Source organism: Notolabrus celidotus, chromosome 7, assembly GCF_009762535.1.
Source record: "Notolabrus celidotus isolate fNotCel1 chromosome 7, fNotCel1.pri, whole genome shotgun sequence".
Classification (NCBI taxonomy): Eukaryota; Metazoa; Chordata; class Actinopteri; order Labriformes; family Labridae; genus Notolabrus; species Notolabrus celidotus.
In genome coordinates, this window is record NC_048278.1 from 27,820,797 (window position 1) to 27,842,072 (window position 21,276).

A 21,276-nucleotide genomic window follows, 5' to 3' on the forward strand; every position below is an offset into this window, starting at 1 on the left:
GAGAAACACAGTCTCACTTGGCTCGAATATGAAGTTTGGCATGTTCACTGGGTGGTGTTCATGAACTTAAGTCCACATTTGTCTAATAACCCATAACTTTCATAATAATTTGACTATCCTGGCAGAGCCGTGCTGACTTTCATTGACATCCCTTGTTCAAATCACCAGGCTCTCATTGTGCCCCTGCAGGAGGGCTAATATATGGTGATTTCCATATCTGCATTTAGATCTTCATTCCCTAGAGTTTCTAAATGTCATGTCATCTTGTTCCACGTGTCCCAGACAAGTGAAAGTTCATACTTTTTTACCTTGTGCTAATTGTACCAATAGATTCCATATGTCCAACTGCCATCGACATAATGGAGCACTGCTCACCTGCCCCAGAGCTCCACCTCTGAAGCTCCTGCTGTTTTGTCCCCTTTCTTTAACTCCATCTTCAGGAGGGCTTTACATCCACCTCAGCTCATTACATCCTCTAAGTCACACTGAAGAGATCATAAATTTTAATACGCTAAAACTTTCACCTAACCTTTCGAGGCTCTTCCTTCACTGGCTTTACTGAATGAAATAAGTGACCAAATATAATCTTGCACCATTTGAAAGTTAATAGGAAAAGAGAGGACAAAATACCCATAAAATAATTGTAGTTGTCTCCTGTAATAGACCCTCCTAATGGAAAACATTTTGAAGAGCACAGGTAGAATTAATCAAATAAATCAAGTCACTGCTGCTTAGAATTGGCTCATTAACCAAATTTCACGTCTAATGTGATTTATTAAACACACATTAAATCCTCATGTGTTATTATAATTTAATGTGGAGTCCAAGAATGAATATTACCCTGCTTTGGTGCAAATTAAACAGGAGATACTTATAAAGTGAGAGTTAATACAAAAAAAGGAAATTTTTACTGGTCATTAGTCAAAGCTTCCAAGCCCAGAGCCCATTACTCTTCTTGAATTATAGAAGAATGTAGAGAAGTAGTTTTTTGCAGAAACAAAATGAGCACACTTGTTATACAGGAACCATTAGACTGTGATTTAATAGTGTTTCAGAATCAAATCATTTTGCTCCTGTTCCTACCTCTCTCAATCGAAAGAGAAAGAAACACAGTGAAATGGGTTTATTCAAAAAAAGAGAAGATTTCTTAATGCTCAGTGCTCACACACACACATCGACTAAACACTTGGAAGCTTCCTGTAAAGCTAATCTTTTAACTACCTCATCATTGACCATCAACCACATACTGTTTTCCCCCGTGGGCCTGTTTTCTATTGACATTTTGATTCAGCATAGCAAGACAACAAAAGAGCAACCAGTAACAACAATGGTGATTCTGCTCCATTTAGACCATAATTCATTTATATCTGTTGCTGTTTTGGTACGTCCTTTTGCAGAGACTTTAGACCTGAGACTTTAAGCACACTATAAAACTAAGACCTGAGAACCTAGTTTCAACTTTAAAGCATTTTTCAAGAAATAACAGTTAAAGGTACAGGAAGACACACTCAAAACACAGCTGATTCACATCATCAGAGCTGTGTGTGTCACTATATATGTGTAAGATATGGTTGCAGTAGAAGGAAACAGCTCATGTTACTAGACTGTGATATTTAAGCCTTATCTGGATCAAACAGGTCAGAGGAGCACAGATAAAAACACACCTTTTATATGGGATGACCTGATCTGGATTCTGCTACTCTTCATGTTTTGTACTGTTCACTTGTTCTTCCATATTTTAGTTATTGTTGGGATGTATGGGGCAACGCTTATATGACTAATACAAGCCCTTTGTATGTGTTATAGAAAAGAGCAATTAGACTTAAAAATAAGGTGAATTTTAGAGAACATACTAACAGTTTGTTTATCAGCTCCTATTTGTTGAAATTTCAAGATCTAGTTAACTTTAAAACATTATTATTTATGTTTACAGCCAGAAACAGATTATTACCTGAAAACTTACAGAAGTTGTTTGTGTTTACATCTCATGAGGAGACTCATAGACGGAAATTTAATTTCAAAAGTCCATATGCACGCACTACATTAAAGCAAATGTGTGTTTCAGTTTCTGGAGTTACACTTTGGAATTCTCTGGATGATGATATAAAATGCTGCTCTAATATTTTACAGTTTAAAAGAATGTTAAAAGGTAAAGTAATGGGGAACTACAAACTCATCCAGTAAATCTGTATTTGATTGTTCATTGTTAAATTTGTTGTTTGGTGAAAAGAGAAGGTGATTACCAACGGGTTAGCCGTCTGGTTTAGTGGTAGATTATGTTGTGATTAAGGGGAGGGGCAGGTATTATAAGTTTTTCTTCTTCCTGCTCTTGTTTGTTCATGGACAGTGTGTACTGTATTTTGTGAAGATGTGTATCGAATATGTTGTGTTGTATAACACTGAAGTGAGCAAATACAATTCTTATGAATGAATGAATCTGCTCTACCGTCAGCAGAGGTCATTCCTGTAGAGCAGGGGTGTCAAACATATGGCCCGTGGGCCAAAACTGGCCCGCCAGAGGTTGCAATCCGGCCCGCGGGATGACTTTGCAAAGTATAAAATGCAGGGAAGACATTAACTGCAATTTTTCAATAAAAGTAACTATTTCAAAATGTGTCATCTGGGGGGAGCGCACCTGAACAGCTCTCTAGAACTTTTTTGCTCAAAGTGAGGAAAAGGAATATTTGCAGTTTGTATAATTTGGTTGAATTTCATAGACTTTTTAGAGCATTTAAAGATCAAATCAACACAAAAGTTTAGGTATATGTAGAAGCGGTGGATCCACCATTTTTGAAAGGAGCCTCATATCGTGCGTGTGCTTACCATACGTGTGGGTGTGCCATAGGTACGCTCACTAGCACTACATACCTTCATACAACACTGTCAAGCAAGAAGACTGTTCATGCTGGAGCAGGGGGGGGCAAAATAGTCAACTTTACCTTCTTTATTATTATAATCTATCTGTTCTTTTGCAGTAAACATTACACACTGTGTTAGGTTATTAGGAAACCTGTGCTCGGTGTGTTTGCAGCAGGTTTCAGTGCTTAACGAATATCATATTTGGCCACACTGAGACTCATCATAGCAAAAAATTCAACAGCTGTTTTGGTAAAAAATATAGTTCATTAAATGTGACATTTTTTAGAATGTATTTGTACTTTTTTGCGCTAAAACAAAGGGAAAAATTTAGAGGTGTTGTTATTTACAGGTGTTGGGATTTTACTGGTCCGGCCCACTTCAGATCAACTCGGGCTGTATGTGGCCCCTGAACTGAAATGAGTTTGACACCTATGCTGTAGAGCCCCATGCCTCACAGTAAGAGGCTGAAGTTTAGCATCAGACTCTCAGTTTATACTGAGGGTGAGAAATCTGTATATCTTGTTGTACTTATGTATCTCTCTCCATGTTTATAGATAGTTTACAATGCTACTTCACCACCACTGGAAAGCTTTTTATTTTGAAACTCCACTCCTGGCAAATCGGCAGAACCCCTTGATCTCTTCACAACTCATACTTAACAGTCCCTCCACGGTATACTGCTTTTGCACTACATGTTTTTTCATTCACAGCCATCAAATGTCTGAAAGCTTCCAGCTGAGCTTAAAATTTGCACAGACTTTGTTTTTTCCCCATCAAGATAAAAACAAACAGAATTTAAGCAACCAATTATCCTAATTTAATTTGACTTTCAGAATTGTGTTTGTAATAAATTATAAGTTAACAGTTATACAGTTTGAGTGTATTGGTTTTTATATGCTGTTGTGTGTTTGTAGCTGTCTGTATGATTGTTGGTGTAACAGAAATACTGTCAGGGCTTTGAATGTAAATTAATTTATTTAGTTTGAACTTGTACTCAACAACTAAAGAGGAACTTAAATCAACTCTTCTTGGTGAAGTTTGAGGTTTTTCAGTAAAACCAAGAATTGTTTGCATTCACAGAGTATCAGAACTGTCTGATCTCAATAAAATACAAACACATTTAGTGTTTCTTTTGGTTGCAGCTCAGGAGTTTCTTATTAAACTCTGGTTCTGCATGGCTAAAGAGAAAGATATGACAGCATACCAGAAACAGTGCAAAGCTGAAGTGTAAGTGTGTCCTTTACCTCTTCGTTCAGTGGTAACAACCATGGCTTCCTGCTCTTCCCCCCAGCCCACAGCAGTACGAGCAGTGAGCCGGAACACATAGGTCTGTTCAGGGGAGAGTCCTGTGACGGTAAACTGTCGGGCGTTGGAGCCCACTTCCACTGTGGTCCAACGCTGAGGGTCCCTGATATCCAGGCGGTATGAGATCTGGTAGCCTGGTGAGGGACAGAAGGAAAAGTCAGACAGAGGAGGGAGAAATCTGTGTGAAGTCTGTGTGTGGATGTGCTTCTGTGTTTGTTTTGGTGGCCTACTTTAGATCACAGAGCCCACAGGAATCAAAGACTGCACAATATGAGGGAGGAAAAAAAGGCTGAAACAACCACACAGTACCATGCACTACACATTCTCTTTTTACCTCAGCAGCACAAAAAAACTTTTTTTTCCTGCAGTTCCTGAAACTGTCCCCATCTGTTCTGAAGAATATTAAATCCATGCAGCTTTTTTGCTATTAGTATTACTGTTTGTGTATTACAGACAGGTTTCATAAAGCTACAACGAAAAGTCATAATGCTCTTATTAAACAGCTAATTTCAGAAGCCATTAGCTATGTTTTTTTCAGGACATTGTACAGTGTGCCTTTAGTAACTATGGGCATTAAATGAAGCCATCAGTAAGTGATAAATTACTTCTGTCTAAAACTATTACCCTCTTCGTCTGTTGCATTGTTGCATTGGGACCATGAGTTCATAAGTAATACAAAGCAAAATCCTCCCCCCCCTTCCATGTTTGCAAAATACCCACCATCATTTCTTGATCCATTACAACCATTGAAAAGCCCAGTTATCTGTTTTTAGTGAGTCTTAGTTTCACTGTTAACAGTAAGTCATACAGAGGCTTCACTCGAGTTTACTCAGTTGTATGAACCCAAAAAAGAAACCAACTTCTTAGGTCTTAACAACATTATGATGTAGATTTGTAAAAAGAAAAGATGCAAGTTTTGTCGGTTTAGACCTCAATAAGGGAAGAAAACACTTTGTATAATGCTTTTTCTTGTTTTTGTTTTTGAATGGAGGTCGTATTAATTGATACTTTCTGATGCATTCAAGGAAATATGAAATTTCAGCACTTCAGCACTGGCTTTCACCACACAGAAGCAAGAAGATGTGCTACTCAAATTACATTTTTTGGTTGAAAACTACGGTGGCCCTAAAGGACAAAACAAATTTACAAAAGATGAAACACTTACAAAGTTGGAGACAAATTTACATTTTGGAAAACATTTTTACATTTTATAAAACAAAATTACATCAGCAAAACACTTTTACCAAGGCCAAAACAGTTTTACATTTTATAAAACAAAACTACAAAAGGTGAAACACTTTTACAAAGTTGGAGACAATTTTACAAATGATGGAACACTTTTACCGTTAAGTCTGACTCCTTTTAGCCTGACTCCGTTTAGCCTGAGGCGATGTGGTCTGAGGCCGTTTCATCTGAATTCTGACACATGATGAAGGTTTGCAGAGATATGACAGAGCTTTTCCGGAGACATGATGCTTTTTCATCTGAGGTCTGACACCTCTCTCTGAGACCCGAGGATGTCCTAATATGTAAACCATATCCATCTCCGTTTGGTTTCACTCCATCCAAACAAACTCAATGACCCCTCACTCGATCACTTCCGGATCACTTCCGGTATTTGTTACATTCCCTTTCCGTAAAAATGAAATGGTAATTTGTTTCAGAAATGGTAAAAGTGTTCCGTCATTTGTAAAATTGTCTCCAACTTTGTAAAAGTGTTTCACCTTTTGTAGTTTTGATTTATAAAATGTAAAAATGTTTTGGCCTTGGTAAAAGTGTTTTGCTGATGTAATTTTGTTTTATAAAACGTAAAAATGTTTTCCAAAATGTAAATTTGTCTCCAACTTTGTAAAAGTGTTTCATCTTTTGTACATTGGTTTTGTCCTTCAAGGCCACCATAGGAAACAGATTGTTAGCTGCTCTTGTCTGCAGATATCTGTATATAAAAAAAAATATATTGTCAGATTACTGGGCTGTTGTTACATTGTAATGTGTTCAACCTGCTTTTGCTCTCCATACAGACTGTTTTTACAGTATACACCAATGCCTACTTATACCTGTCTGGTCAGTGATACTCAGACTACAACATACCACAGACAGACACCAGAATACTTCCCATACTAACATCCAAAACTCTACAATTTCATACAAGAATCTGAATCTGTAAATTAAATACCATCCAAGGGTTGCAGCACATGAACTGCCTTTCCCCAACAGTTATATAAACATTATATAAACATATACGTTCCTCTCTCCAACCCCTTAGCCATGAACCCTGCTGTACATAGATTGTGTGTGTCTCCTTCCATGAGCAGCCTTCAACACACACCCACACTTACACAGACACACACAGACACACAAAGACACACTCACTCACACACACACACACACACACACACACACACACACACACACACACACACACACACACACACACACACACACACACACACACACACACACACACACACACACACGAACCCACTGATCCCTGGTATAGCTTTCCACAGGCCACTGGCCCTTTACAAAGGCTCTCAATGTGAAGATTTTATTTTACACCAAATACACACAAGCACAAATTCAACCAAACACACAAGGTTGCAAAGGTGATTGGTTCACAGCAACAAAGTTTTGATGGTAATATGCGCAGAGGCACATAATCTGGTTGTGTGGGTGATAATCTCATGAGATAGTCTGATTGTATATTAATGTGAATGCAGCGTGTGGAAGATTATTGGATAACAGCAAGATAACAAATCCTCTTGCATCCAAACAATTGGGTCAGAGCACGGCATTATCTTCTGGGCTGAATATCATTAGGACACGGCTGCTATCAGATACATGAGGCTGAATCTTCATTACAAAGTCACTGTGTGATTTTAGAGAAAGCCTGTCTTGGTTTTTCACTCAAAAGATGTGACAGATTTTAAATGCTGCTTCTGAGCTTCAGGCAATCCAGTGTGTGTCTATACAAACTTTGTTTGTAGCTACTCAATGCTCACTGGCCTTGTCTATGTTAATGAAACTAACAGCAGCAGAGACAACTGCTGACTAACGCTCTACTACAAAGGCCCTCAGAGCCAAAGCTTGTATTTCATAATTAGAATAAAAAGGCTTTTCACTCCTACAATCTTAATTGATTTGGTTAACATTTCACAGTTTCCTTTAAGTGCTTAATGGATTGTTTTGTATTGCATTTAGATTAGATTTGATGTTCAGTAAGCCCTGAAGATGAACTAAATGGCAGGATTATGAATGTATTAATTGGAGTAAGTGAGAATAATGATGACTTGATTTAATGCACTAATTTGCTCCTGTGTTTACTTCTACTGCTCTCATTTGTAAAATCTTCTTAATGTTTTCCTCTTGTATATAGAAAACTATCATCCATGCATCCCTGATTTAACTACCACACTAATAGATTGCTGGAACCTTTTATTGTCTTCTGTCTGAATGCCCACAGTGCACAGGATCTTTTATCTTGCAGAATTAAAAACGTATATATTAATTGTTGCAGAATACTACTTTGAAAGATGGTCTATCAAAATCTGCGTTAAAAACAATTTTGTGCTAACGTGTATTGAAGCACTTTATGGAGGCAACGGGCATCAAACTGCAATGAACTGCCAATTAAACTTCCTAAAGAGAGGAAGTGTTGAGATGCTTTTCTTTGAGCATTGCACTGAGGGACAGCAGCATAAATCATTAAGTATTCGGCCATGTTTAGTATGCAAACTGACTTCCTTGAGTTCAAAATATTGATGATGTTATGTCTTGACATACTACGTCCTCAAGCGTGATTATAATGAGTGTAAAGTATGGAACTGGGATAGGTCTTGTATTTGCCAAAGGGGTATTTGACCATGTGTGGGTGTATTATATTCATGGGGAGGCCATGTGAAAACACAAATAGCTTGCTGCTTGTGCCAGATTAGATTTGTGAACCTTCTGCGGTCCTTTGTCTCCTCTGTCCACCTAATGTGTCAGTCCCCTATGGGTCGGGTACCCAAGGAGAAATGATGCAGACTGGGCCATAAAGAAGCTGACACACTACAGTTATTTGTATCTACATAAACACACACACAGAAGCACACACAAACATACACACCGACTTTCTCAGCAAGGACACAGCAGGACTGCATGTCCATGTGTCTCTGTGTGATCGAGAAGAGAGAGAGAGGAGGAGAGAGAGAGAGATGCACTCCTACTACTACCTCTGTCACACTAAATGTCCTCCCCCCTTTACTGTACAGTCACACATCACTCATACTGTCCCACTCCTTTCCCTCCCCCACTGAGAGGACAAACACTTCCCCTTTCTCCCCCCCTTGTGCAACATGCACACACACACACACACACACACACACACACACACGCACACGCACACACACACACACACACACACCTGTCCCTCCTTTCACCTCCATACATCTTCTCTCTGCTGTCTCTCCCCTTCTGTTCCCTCTCTTTCCACCTCAGCCAGCTCTAGCATTCTTCTCATCTCTCTTTCTCTCCATTAATCCGCTCTTTCTGATTCACTCTGTATGCTGTGATTTGCAGTTTCATAAACAAGTGATATGTGTTTGTGTAAGTATTCGGTTATGTATGCATCAGGGAAGGTGTCTTGCCTCAGCAGCTATATTCGCCTTTTCCTAGGTATAAACTCAATCACTCTCTCTGTCTCTCTCTGTCTCTCTCTCATACACACCTACGTGTGCACACATAAACACTTACAAACCTCAGCACTGTAATGGGGAGTATAGAGAGCTGACCCTTGTTTGAAAGCTAAAAACAGCATCAGCTCTTTTCCATTTTACAGTTTTTACTTCCTCTCTTCCCTTGAAAGATCACAGAAATGTGAGTGTGTATTTTTGGGCACGTGTGCCTGTGCGTGTGTATGTATTTAAAACTGCTAAGTCATTCTATCTTTAGGCCGGGCTCTGTCCCGATCTGCTTTAAATAAGTCTTTTGTCAGTATAAGCAGAAAACAAACATTCAGGTTTCTATGTTGCTTTCAAATATCTGGTTTATTGTCTGTGTGTGTGTGTGTGTGTGTGTGTGTGTGTGTGTGTGTGTGTGTGTGTGTGTGTGTGTGTGTGTGTGTGTGTGCTTGTGTTTGATTTCTTACCTAGTATGATGCCATTTGGGTTGGTGGGTGGCTGCCAAACCACCCTAACTGATGACAGTCGAACTTCTGGAAACATCATCCTGACAGCAGGACCTGGGGCTGGAGAGACAAATAGAGACGGACGTTGGCAGTAGAATGAAAGTATAATAAAGAAAAAGAAAATCAGTTTATAACATGGTAATAAGAAAGACATTATTGAATCTTGAGCCACTATATTATAAATACTTAGGTTTAGAGTTACATATGCTTTCCACACACTCACATGGAGTGATACAGTTATACATTTTTAAATGTCACTTCTAACAGAAACAAGTAAAAACAGTCATTTTCTGTTGATAGACAGTCTTTTTAATGATAAAATGAAGGATAACTGTTCAACACGCAGACTGTATAAGAAATAGACAACACAACAGTTCCATAAAAGTGAAACCAAAACATTCTGAGCCCCTCCTTCCACTGGCTGGCTGCATTATAGGCCAGAAAGCCCTCCCCATCCATGTTAACACATGGTCACACTAATAAAGCAAAATATCAAACTTGATTTCTGTCATGCTGATTTATGTCCTGGAGTACATTTTAATATGAGAAGGTTTACTTTTAATGAGTTATGTGATGCTAATAAAAGGGGTATAACACCATGATTGACAGCTCTGTTGACAAATAAACATCCTGCCATGCTGTATGCATCAGATTAGAAGAGTATGGGAGGAACAGTGAGAGAAAGCGTAATGAACACTCACATAAGATTCACTCAAATTTCCATAACCATGAGAGTCCACTTGAAATCAACACAAGAATCTATTCTGATGTAGACTGGAGGGTCTCTGACATTTCATTGGTGAGTTAAATGTGTTTTGGTTTGCGGAGGGGGCGTGATGTCAGTTCAATGGCTCCACCAGCCGGATGACTTCTGTGCATGCCTTGGCTCCAAAATACATCCACCGATCAATATGTCAGCACTGATTGTGGTGGTATTTTGGATTCATTTTTTACAACTGGAGGAGATGGAGGCACTTTGTCCCTATTTATTCACAGTCAATGGTTCAATGCTACAAAATAGAAACCTGGTAAGTGTGCACGTGTAGAGTATGGATAAGTGTGTGACTGGTAGTCAGGATGAAGGTTCATTATACATCGTGGGGAATTGACTTCCCTGTTTTTGTTTCATCCTGAAATGAGAAAAACTTTTCAAACGTGACGCTGGTAGATAGAGGACCAGTGTGTGTATGAGAGTGTGTGTACCTGTTTGCATGTCTGTGAGTGTTTCTCATATTTAACAGGAGAAAACTAGGTTCATGGCACCCCAAAAATGTAACCATGGAGTTGGTGGCTGACAGGAGGTGGTGGCTGACAGGAGAATTTTGACCAATCTGTCGTCTTTGATGGACATTTCTTTTCTATATATATTCTTGTTGAAATTCTTGTACTGTAAACCTTTTTGTTTGCTGCTGTAACTCCATGAATTTCCCCGTTGGGAATGAATAAAGGATTATCTTATCTTATTTTATCTTATCTTATCTTATCTGAAGAAATCTGCACACATGTAACACACCAGCACGCACACACAGTGTGTTCTCCATGTGCTGGCTGTAGAGGTGTCTGAGGGGGGAGCTGAGTATAATCAGTGAAGTGATGGAAAGAGACCGCAGCTGTGCAGACAGTCATGGTATAAATAGAGGAAAACAGCTCCAGAGGTAAGAGGAAGACTTACAGTAAGTGTTAAACAAAGTAAAGAACAGAACGATTGGTGTTTAGACATCTTACCATCCTCTTTGGTTCTTAGCAGTATGGGGTTGCTGGGTGGCCCGTCACCCAGCCGTGTGTATGCCAGCACCTGCAGCGAGTACATTGTGTATTTCTGGAGTGCCCCGAGGAGCAGTGACATGCTCAACTCTCCTTCTGTCACCTGAACGCTGGGAGGACCTTCTGAATCTTTCTCGCTGTACAACACCTGGACACAGACACACAAAACAGGCATACACGTTAGCACAAACAAAAATGTAATTAAATGCATGCTATTATGACTATCAATATGTTTATAACAAAAATATATCATGAGAGTAATTTGTGTTCATTTTGATGCCTATTTCCTCCTGACCGTGATGTTTTATTCTACAGTGATTGTTTATCTGTTCTGGTCCACTGTCACTACTCTCTGCTATTCTTGGTCAGGGCAGGCAGCTATTCCAGGTGAAAGAGCTTGAAAAACTACACAAGATGACAGTATGTCACTTTTGTTTTCTTGCATCCACAGAGAATAAAGTTTCATAATAAGGCATCATGTCTTATTGATGTGTTTTAACCAATAATGAAGTTACTGGCACACAGGGACTTAAGAGTATTGCTCTTACACCTGTGCCCACGAAAGACAAGAAAAGAAAAAAACAACTAATCTGCTTGCACGGTGCTTATATTGGCAAAAGGAGTATGTGTGGAGATCTGCTTTTTCTTGTCTTTCTCTCACTGAATTTTACATGTGCATGAACTCCCTGGCATGTCAGTCTTGAAGGAAAATGTCAGCCTTTAAGTGAAAAAAAAACAGGAACAGATAGAAGTCATGTGTGGCGAGAGAGCTATTCAATATCTACAAGGGGGATGGAAGGTGTTGAAAGTTGCTGCTGGCAGCCACTTCCCATCTATTAACATGGAAGCCTTCCTGCTCAGTGTGATCCTCAGGAGGCCATAAAACACACTGATGGGGAGTGTGATGTGCTTGAGGCACGGTGGATGATATGACCTGAATTTTACACATTTTAAAAACACTGGTTGGTAGGGGGTTTCTATCACTCTGTCACAGAGCGTTTCTATTCTGTAAGTATTTATAACACAACCATGTCCACACAATTGAGGATACATTTCCTCCCCATTAAAAGCTGTGAGTCTGCTGTGTTTTGTTTGGGAGGTGATTAAGAGCTTAACTCAGAGCCACTTTTATATTAGCGGACATATTTTGCATGAGATTTCCCTTTGTTCGTTGGAGCACATCTGAGCCACCGAGCAAAAATAGCAAAAGTATAAAAGATACAGATAACTGCTACACGGCTTCTCTTTACTTTAAAATCAAACACGAAGGTGGAGTACATTTTAATAAACCCCTGGGGTTGTGCGTGGGAGCCTGAAAAAAGCGGGTGGAACCATGCTGAGAGAGGAGGGATGTGACTGCTGGTAAGTGGTGCACTCAGGCAAAAATGATTGCACCTTGCACTCTGTCATCAACAGTATTTATCCAGCTTATTCTTAGAATGCTGCTCGTCAGAGTGTGTCAACTATTCACCATCCTGGAGGCTCCTGCAAGACAGACTCATCTGTCTGAGTCTGGAAGTACAAGACAATGATGAGCTGTAATTCACCAGATATGGATAGATTGAAGCTTTGTTGCTTCAGTGTGTCACAACTCTGGACTTTAGTATTAATGAAGAAGATTCATATCATACATTTAAGTCACCTTCTCCTTCTTAAGCCTTGGTTTCAGCTTTAAATTTCAAAGACGTAAATCACCTTCAAACACCATCCAGCTTTGTGGGTTGTTGTCCATATTTCAAAAATTAATAATCCAGCCATTGTTTCTGCTCTAACATGATACACACTGCTGTTTTATGAAGGGGTATTAAAAATTAAAGCCTCTCTCATATAAATGCGCACACTTACTCACACGCCCCCAAACGTACTTACTTCAGTCGAGTGCTTTTCACAGCATAAATGTAGGTAAAAACAAACTCAAGCAGTTGCAGGCTATTACGTCATATACTCCTGCTCCATCCATATTTGTGTGTGTGTGTGTGAGAGAGCGTGCGTGAGTGTGTGAGCGTGTGTGAATGTGTGTGTGTGTGTGAGCGTGTGAAGGTGTTAGAGGAAGTGATAATGGGTTGAGTACAGAAAGTGATAATGCCAGGGTGGAATTGTTTGTGTTTGTGTTTGTGTGTGTGTGCGTGTGTGTGTGTGTGTGTGTGCGTGCGTGCGTGCGTGCGTGCGTGCGTGCGTGCGTGTGTGTGTGTGTGTGTGTGAGAGTGTGTGTGTGTGTTTGTGAGAGAGTCTTGAATGCACCTTATATCCAAGTATAACCCCGTTCTTCTCTGCTCGTTGGAGAGCGGTCCATGTGAGGAGGATCCTGGTGGAGCTCATAGCCTCAGCCGTCACATTGAGCGGAGGTCCAGATGGAACTAGAAAACACAAACACACATACATTCACTGATTACTGACAGGAGACAATCACATCTGACAGTTCTACACTGACCAAATACAGACCACTCTGTCAAGTCTCTAAAGGGATCCTTTCTTTAAGGGTTTTCTTTGATAATATCAAAACAAACATACTGTAGTTATAAAGCAGGGTATATGACAGATTATTCTTATCAAAGACAGAACCAAAGAAGCCTGCAAACTAATTCTCAGTATGAAAAACAAAAAAATTAGGTCCAGCAACTATTTACTAATGACTTTAAACAAAGATGATTTGATTACATTGCTTTCCACATTGAAAATTAATCTGACAAACATTGTGATACTATAAGTGTGTTTGATTTCTCATGGTAATTTGAAAAGTTTCAGTCCATATTTGTTTCATTTGAATCAGTATGTTGTTTTTTTTATCTGTTATTTGTTTGTGCACATTTCTTACTGTATCACTTTTTTTGTAAATATACTGTAAATCTACTTAATTGTACTGTAAATTAATTCTGTACATGCTTTTCTTAGGATCATAATTTACTTTGAATTGCTCATAATAGTAAAATTACTATTTTTTATGCTTTTTATAGTTTGCACTATCCACTTTGCTGCTGTAACCAAGTGGCAACCTCCGGTCTCAAACTATGAAGCACATGCGGAAGTGTTATAAACTGCAATTCATCGAGAATCCGCTTGAGGCTACAGAAACACCGGAAACCACAAAGACACCAATTCAAAAAAGACGATCTTTGCAGCAGAAATAAACATGTTTACAGCCTGGTTCAAAAAACGGCTTGGCTCTTCGGAGCTAATATCTCTATCGGCACATACTGTAAGGGGGGTGAACTTTTTTCTAACGTGACTGCTCAGAAGATATTAAGATTATGAGTTTTTGCCCAAATAAGGAAATGACTGACTTGACTACCGGACGGGAACGCATAGCTGTTGGCTAGGAGGCTCAAACTCCGCCTCTTTATGTCACACTCTGCCTGGTTGAGTTCCGCATTTCCAATATGGCTGCCGCCGTCGATTGGCTTCAAAACAGCTCTCAGGAACAGATGGGTGACGTCACGGATACTACGTCCATTATTTATAGAGTCTATGGCTGTAACACTGAATTTCCCCGTTATAGGACGAATTAAAAAGGATTATCTTGTTTAATGATAAATGAGCGTTTCTCCGCTGACAGCTCATTGTTATTGTTGTCTCAGGTGCACTATTTGTGTATTTACGCTCACACAACCTACATCTACTATCAACACGTTTAGAAAAACAGAAAAGGTTATCCAAGCACAAAAAAAAGGAGCGGAGGTTGGTCACACATTTATAAAGACATCTGTGTGTCCTTGATTTAAAAGGCTGTTACTCCAAATAATATTTGATCAGACTTCACTCATTTTGTGACATCTGAGGATGAGACATAACTGACTAAAGATCCAGGGGAAATGCAGAGTGTGAACTTTAACACGATCCAGCAGATCTCCCTCGCTCACAATTGAAATGCATTAACCAGAGGGACAAAGATTCAGCTTCAGCTTGTTTTTAAGCCACATGGCCATCAGTGGATCTCCTTATGTTGCTCTTTCTGCTAACTAGTGCACTGACAGTGAATGTCTAATGATTCAGTGATCCACTATGATACACCACACTCACACACACACACACAAGCATGCAGCTCAGTGCTACTTTGCTCTCTATACCAGTCTTCGATTTTATCTCAATCTTTTTCCCTTCTCCTCCCTCTCTCTGTCAATCATCCCCTCACTGAAATGACCAGGAAGTGCTGAGGGCAAAGGAAGATGGTAGGACAAGAGGACACTCAGGGGAGAAAATCAGAGCACTTTACTTCTCACCTGTCAGTTTCCTCATACCTAGCTAAAAAAAACCACACCTCTGCTGACCATTTGGAACCAAGAAACAGGAATGAAGTGAAACGGGTCAGTTCTCGTACCAGATTCTGTAGTTTGTGCAGCGACAGCTTCACTCCATGGTCCAGATCCTATGGAGTTGTACGCCTGTATCTGGACCTGGTACTGGGTCCAGGGATTCAGGCCTCCTATTGTGGCCTCACTGGTTTCCCCCTCTCCCTCCACATCCTCAGTCCTGTCCTCCCCTTTGCTGTCTGTCATCCTCACACGCAGACGGTATCCCACAGTCTCTGGATTGCTGTTGTACTCTGACACTGGGAGAGGCTGGAGGGAAACAAAGGGAAGAACGGGCTGGAGATTAGAGGCGTGTTGGTGTTTATAATTAAATGGAAATAATGAAATAATGGTAGAATCCAGTCAAAATACTATGGGCATTGTTGTATCAAATCATATACTCTACATATGATGCCATTCATTCAACAACAGCCTAATAAATGAGGCTCAGTGTGCACAATTTTTGACATTGCAAGTATCTTATAACATGTCAGCACATGACAACCCAGTACTAGGAGAGATCCATTAGACTTTACTCTGACTGATGAAAGAAACTCTACACAAACAGAGAGAGAATTGAAAGAATGACCAAACAAGAAACCTGGATTTTATAGACAGATATCCTAATTAACACACAGAATCTTGTTGCCATATGAGAGAATGATGCCTTCAGATCCCTAGAGGATCACACATAGGCACCTTATGAGAGAAAATCATGTAATAAACAGACATCACTGGACAAGGACACATACACACACAGCTGTTTTATGTACATCAAATAAACACAGGCTCATATAACAGTGCACAAAGGTTGTTAAGTGCCGGGTCACACACAGGTATGTAAGAACAACTACAAACTATTGGAAACTCAAACACTTCTTGAAAATGTTTAATGTGAAATAACCAAAGTTGTTCCAGCTTTGGTGGAAAATTGTGAGAAATGTAGCACCACATAATTCATAGCACTGAGCTGATTGAGAACATGTATTTTTATGGATATTCATGGATCAGTGTCAGACCAAGGTACATTCTAAAAACCTTTTACTGTCATTTCTCCTTTGACACCCAATCGTCTGATCCTTTCCCCCATGACCCTCTTCTATCCTATTTTATTCACACTGTGTCATTCCCCTTTACTTACTTCCACTCTTATTTTCTGTCACCCACTCGTCCTTTTTCAGTACTTTTTCCCTGTCACCTCATCTTTTCTACTCTGCCCCTGAACAACCATGTCATTGTGCATTACAGCCACAACCACCTATTTTTCATGCTCTGAAATCACTTTAGTACGAAGTTCAGTGCGCTCAGAGTGTATCATTCAAGAGCAGATTTTCACCAATGCTGTACAGCAGTTACTCTGTGCTGTGCAGCAGATAAGGACGAGAGACAGCCTGCAGTTTTAAATACCCTGGTGATTTAGCTCAGCTTAGCATTTAGAAGCCATAATACAGAATGTCACATTAGCTTTATTACCCTTAATATGCAGCTTAGAATAATAGCCTTAGCTGAAACCATTGTGATGGTTCCATTACAGCGGAGAAACTAGCATAGCTCTGTCCGGGTGCTAAAATGCAGGTAAAATCCCATTAGCATGCTGCACAGGTAGCCCAGAGCACCTCAGTGTCTGTGTCTGATTTGACAAGCTCTTTTTCTCATTCCAACTCTTAAATGGAAAATACTCTGCTCTCCATTTATGTTATAATAGAAGATGGGAGGGGGAAGTAAAAGAGAGGGGGGAAGAAAGAGGGAGGAATGAAGAGCAAGTAAAAAGGGAAAATCAGTAAGGAGAAAATTATATTGCGGTTTTTGCTGCTAGCAATCCGCTCTGAGAATGGGAAATGTGACAGATCATAATAAGGAAAGACTCTGATTATAGGCTGTGAGGCAATCAACCTGTTCAGTCAACCTGTTCAGTCCTGCTTGTGGTTTATATACATGCCCACATGCACTGATGCTAAAATATGAACAAATAGATGCAGATTACAGCAACACAAAGAAGAACCCCTTCAGTTTATCAACCACTATTCAAAGACTGCCAGCTTCTCATGGGTTGCATATTTAAACGCATATCTGTGTGTCTCAGTACCTTCCAGACAAAGAACAGGCTGGTCTGCGCTGAAGACAGAAGGGTCAGGTTAGAAGGGTTTGTATCGGGGGCATCCTGCAGGGTTTGAATCAGCCGGGAGGGGGCGCTCATAGGACTGGAGCCCACTATGTTCACCTGCCGCATCCTGAACCTGGGGAGCACAGAGAGCACAGTTTGAGGAACACTTTACTTGATTGTACGTCTCAAGTAAAGTCCTGAAGGGTAAGAATAAGCTTGTTTGATATCATAGTGACATCATCACCATCATCATCATCATCATTAATCTCCACTAGCTTGGAGACAGCACACTTATAAGAACAAGACTGCCTTAACCCTCCTGTTATGTTGCGGGTCAAATTGACCCTTTTTAAAGTCTATTTTAGGCAAACCAGCTAAATGCAGCATAAAAATCTGGGCAGCATGTGAAGATGTGTCGTGTTAATTCATCAACATCACTTTATAAAAATAAAAAAAATAAAAATGTAAAATAAAATAAACAAAAATCTATGTCATGTAAAACTATTGTATTTATATTTAGGGCTTTCCAATGTACATAAACAAAGTTTTAACATTAATCTTAATGAAAAACAAGTGAGATATCCTCATTGAACCATGATCTGTGAGAATTAAAGAACACCAATGGACTAAATCTAGATTTAAATGGTTAGTAATGGAGTTAAAAATGAGATTAAAACAAATGTGTATTGGGATTTTTGGGTTTCTGACACTTATGGATAACTGAATATGCCCCGGGTCAAATTGACCCAGGAACATTATTGCTGTTCCAGAGAAACAAACATAACAGGAGGGTTAAGTAATGGGGTAAGTAAGTTATGAATTAGTTGTGACCTGGCAAACACTATCTGAAAAAAAGAGAATAAAAATACTAACATGATACTGCATTATGGGTAATGTAGGGACACAGTTTTGTCTTTATTGGATGGGAAAGCTGGAGAGAGACATGAAATGTGGGAAGTAGAGAGTGGGGGAAGACATGCAGCAAATGGTTGAGGACTATAGCTTCTGTATATGGGGGCGCGCTTACATGGCTAGGCAAACCGTGCCCCTCATTCAACAGATTTAGGGCTCTCTCAGCTTCCAACTCTTTGATTTTGACTTATTTGTTATAAATCTGTCTCTTTAGTGTCCTAAAACTTAATGACAGCATGACCCTGAATTGCTGGAGTACATTTTTCAACACACAATGGAAGAAAGAAATACGTCAGAGACAAAAGATATTGCCTGTAGTGATCACCTAACCAGCAGACACAATGTATAGTTGCACACAATTAAACAGCTCATGTCAACTCAAGAGCAGTATGACGGAAAAATAAACTTTGGACTTCCTTTAATGGTGTCTATGATATTGGTATTAGTGAAGAAATACTATCAGTTAGTGGCATAATTGAGCTGCAACTCTCCACTAAAGGATAACAAAGACCATTCATATAAAGTTAAGTTTTCAAGAGATTCATTCAGAAAAGGAGCAACAACTGTACAGACATGCTGACACAAACATACACACATGCAGCCATGAGGGAGCATTTGTTACTTTTGGTACTTCTTAAAGCTGCCATGCTTCAGTGTGTGTGTCCGTGATAAAATGTGCGAGCGTGCAGGGTGTGTGAGAGAGACTTCATCTAAGAGTTCTTGTCTCTGTATCGGGAGATAGAGAGCAGGGCGTGAAGAGGGACTTAAAGTCAGGGATGACATACATAGACAAGTGCATCACGGCGTCTAACGTCTCAATGGTGTCGCCTGTGATAACATAATCCCTGAGTGTGCACACACACACCTCAATCCCATTACAGGTGAAGACAGGTACACAAAGAGCAAGAGGCTGAGATAGACGGATTGACTGATGCATAGAGTCGATAGATGGAGAGATTGATCGAGTGCTGTTGAGCGTGACCATAGGTCAAGTATGTTAACCACTTGAGCTGGGGTTTACAGATACCTCCTCCTCCTTTCTTTCCTCTTCTCCTCGCTTCTTATCCTTTTGTTTTCTCGCTCCTCAATACTCTCTCCTCCCCTTCCTGTTCCCTCATCCCCTTCTTCTCCCCTGCCCTCACCCCCCTCCCCCCCAGCTACTTGCAGGGGGGTAATAAGGATCTGCATGGAGCAGCTGTGAAGATGCTGACAAACAGAAAAGTCTCAGATGGGACTGTCGGTCTTTGTGTCTGTGTGATTTATCTAACTTCACTTTAGTCTTGCAATACTGCAGAAACTTGCAGAGACAGAGATGTATGTGAGTGACTCTTTGTGTGTGTATGCGGCAGCACTTCACCTGTACTGGGTGAAAGGAGTGAGGTCGGGGATCTCCAGCATGTCTGCATCTGGCTGGTTGTCTTTCTGGTAGACAACTCTCCACATGTCTGTCTTTCTGTCCTCTTTCACTACCTGTTGAAAAGGAAAATGTTAAAGCATATTTTTCCACATACTTTGTTTAAAAAATGAGCAAATACAGTTTTCATTCACAAACACAGATGCACACCTGGCCTTCCACAATCCACTGGGATATGGGGGTCTTGCCATCAGATCCAGGGCGGAACCGAATTGTTGCCGTCCGAGGGCTGATGTTGGAGATGACCAGGTTAGATGGTGCACCAGGAAGTTCTGCAGACAGAAAACAGATAGATTGTAAAAAAAAGTTTCAAAAACTACTGTTGTCAGGCGGCAAGCATAGGAAGGTCCCTTTCCATCAATACATATGTGTTCACACAAAACCTTTATCTGACAAGACCTTAGAGAATGTACTCATCATTATGTTATGAAGTCAGAAGTCTCTGTCCCTCTTTCCAACCCTAACTCAATCCAGGCAGATGTCTGTCTAACATGAGTCTGGTTCTGCTCAAGGTTTCTGCCTGTTAAAGGAAGTTTGTCCTTGCTGCAGTAACTTGCTAAATGCTGCAAACTGCTCTACTCATGGTGGATTAAGATGAGATCAGATATTATCAGTCCTATATATCAGTCTTACCCTGTCTTGATGTTGGGTCTTGTTGGGTTAATATTTAAACATAGAGTATGATCAAGACCTGATTTGGCCCAAAATAAATATTGATTGATTGATTGAAGTCTATGTGCTATATATTTTTTACGTTTCAACAGAGAATCAAAATAGAGATCAATAGAAATGAAGAACAACAAGATTGTTAAGGCTTTTTTGTAAATGCTTAATAAATATATGTCTAATGCAAATAATAATAATAATAATAATAATACATTTGATTTAAAAGCACTTTTATCAACACTCAAGGCTACTTTACAGAGGGATTAAAACACAATAAATAAAATAACACGATAGAATAAATAAAAACATCAAGCAAAGTAATGCAGTTAGAATAAAGCAGTGGAAATTAAACAGAGAGTGCTGAAAGAATTAATAAAACTGCAACCTGGCTTACCTCTATTCATACCTCTATACAAATGATACACTTGCACTGACATACAGTATATGTATATTTATGTCTGGACACACATAAATACGCGCGCACGCACACGCGTGCACACACACACACACACACACACACACACACACACACACACACACACACACACACACACACACACACACACACACACACACACACACACACACACACACACACACACAGTGGAGGGGAGGGAGAGTGGGTATTGACATGCAGCACAAAGCCTTGGGTTGGAATTGAACCCAAGCTCTCCGCTTTAAGGGCTTTAGCCTCTGTACATGGGGCGCCCAACTTAACCAACAGGCCAAACTGGCGCCCTGACAAGTGTAAAAACATATTGACAATAAAATGAGAAAAAGACAGAATAAAGTTGGCTTA

At 39.9% G+C, this 21,276-nt stretch overlaps 1 protein-coding gene across 1 annotated transcript in view; it reads right to left on the reverse strand.

Moving 5' to 3' along the window:
• Window positions 1-21,276, reverse strand: part of sdk1b (sidekick cell adhesion molecule 1b) — a 286,495-nt gene that overhangs the window by 28,783 nt on the left and 236,436 nt on the right. The window contains 8 exon segments of the mRNA XM_034688533.1: window positions 4,104-4,298; window positions 9,293-9,391; window positions 11,057-11,243; window positions 13,337-13,452; window positions 15,411-15,651; window positions 17,468-17,618; window positions 19,755-19,867; window positions 19,962-20,083. Coding sequence (XP_034544424.1) covers window positions 4,104-4,298; window positions 9,293-9,391; window positions 11,057-11,243; window positions 13,337-13,452; window positions 15,411-15,651; window positions 17,468-17,618; window positions 19,755-19,867; window positions 19,962-20,083 — 1,224 coding nt within the window.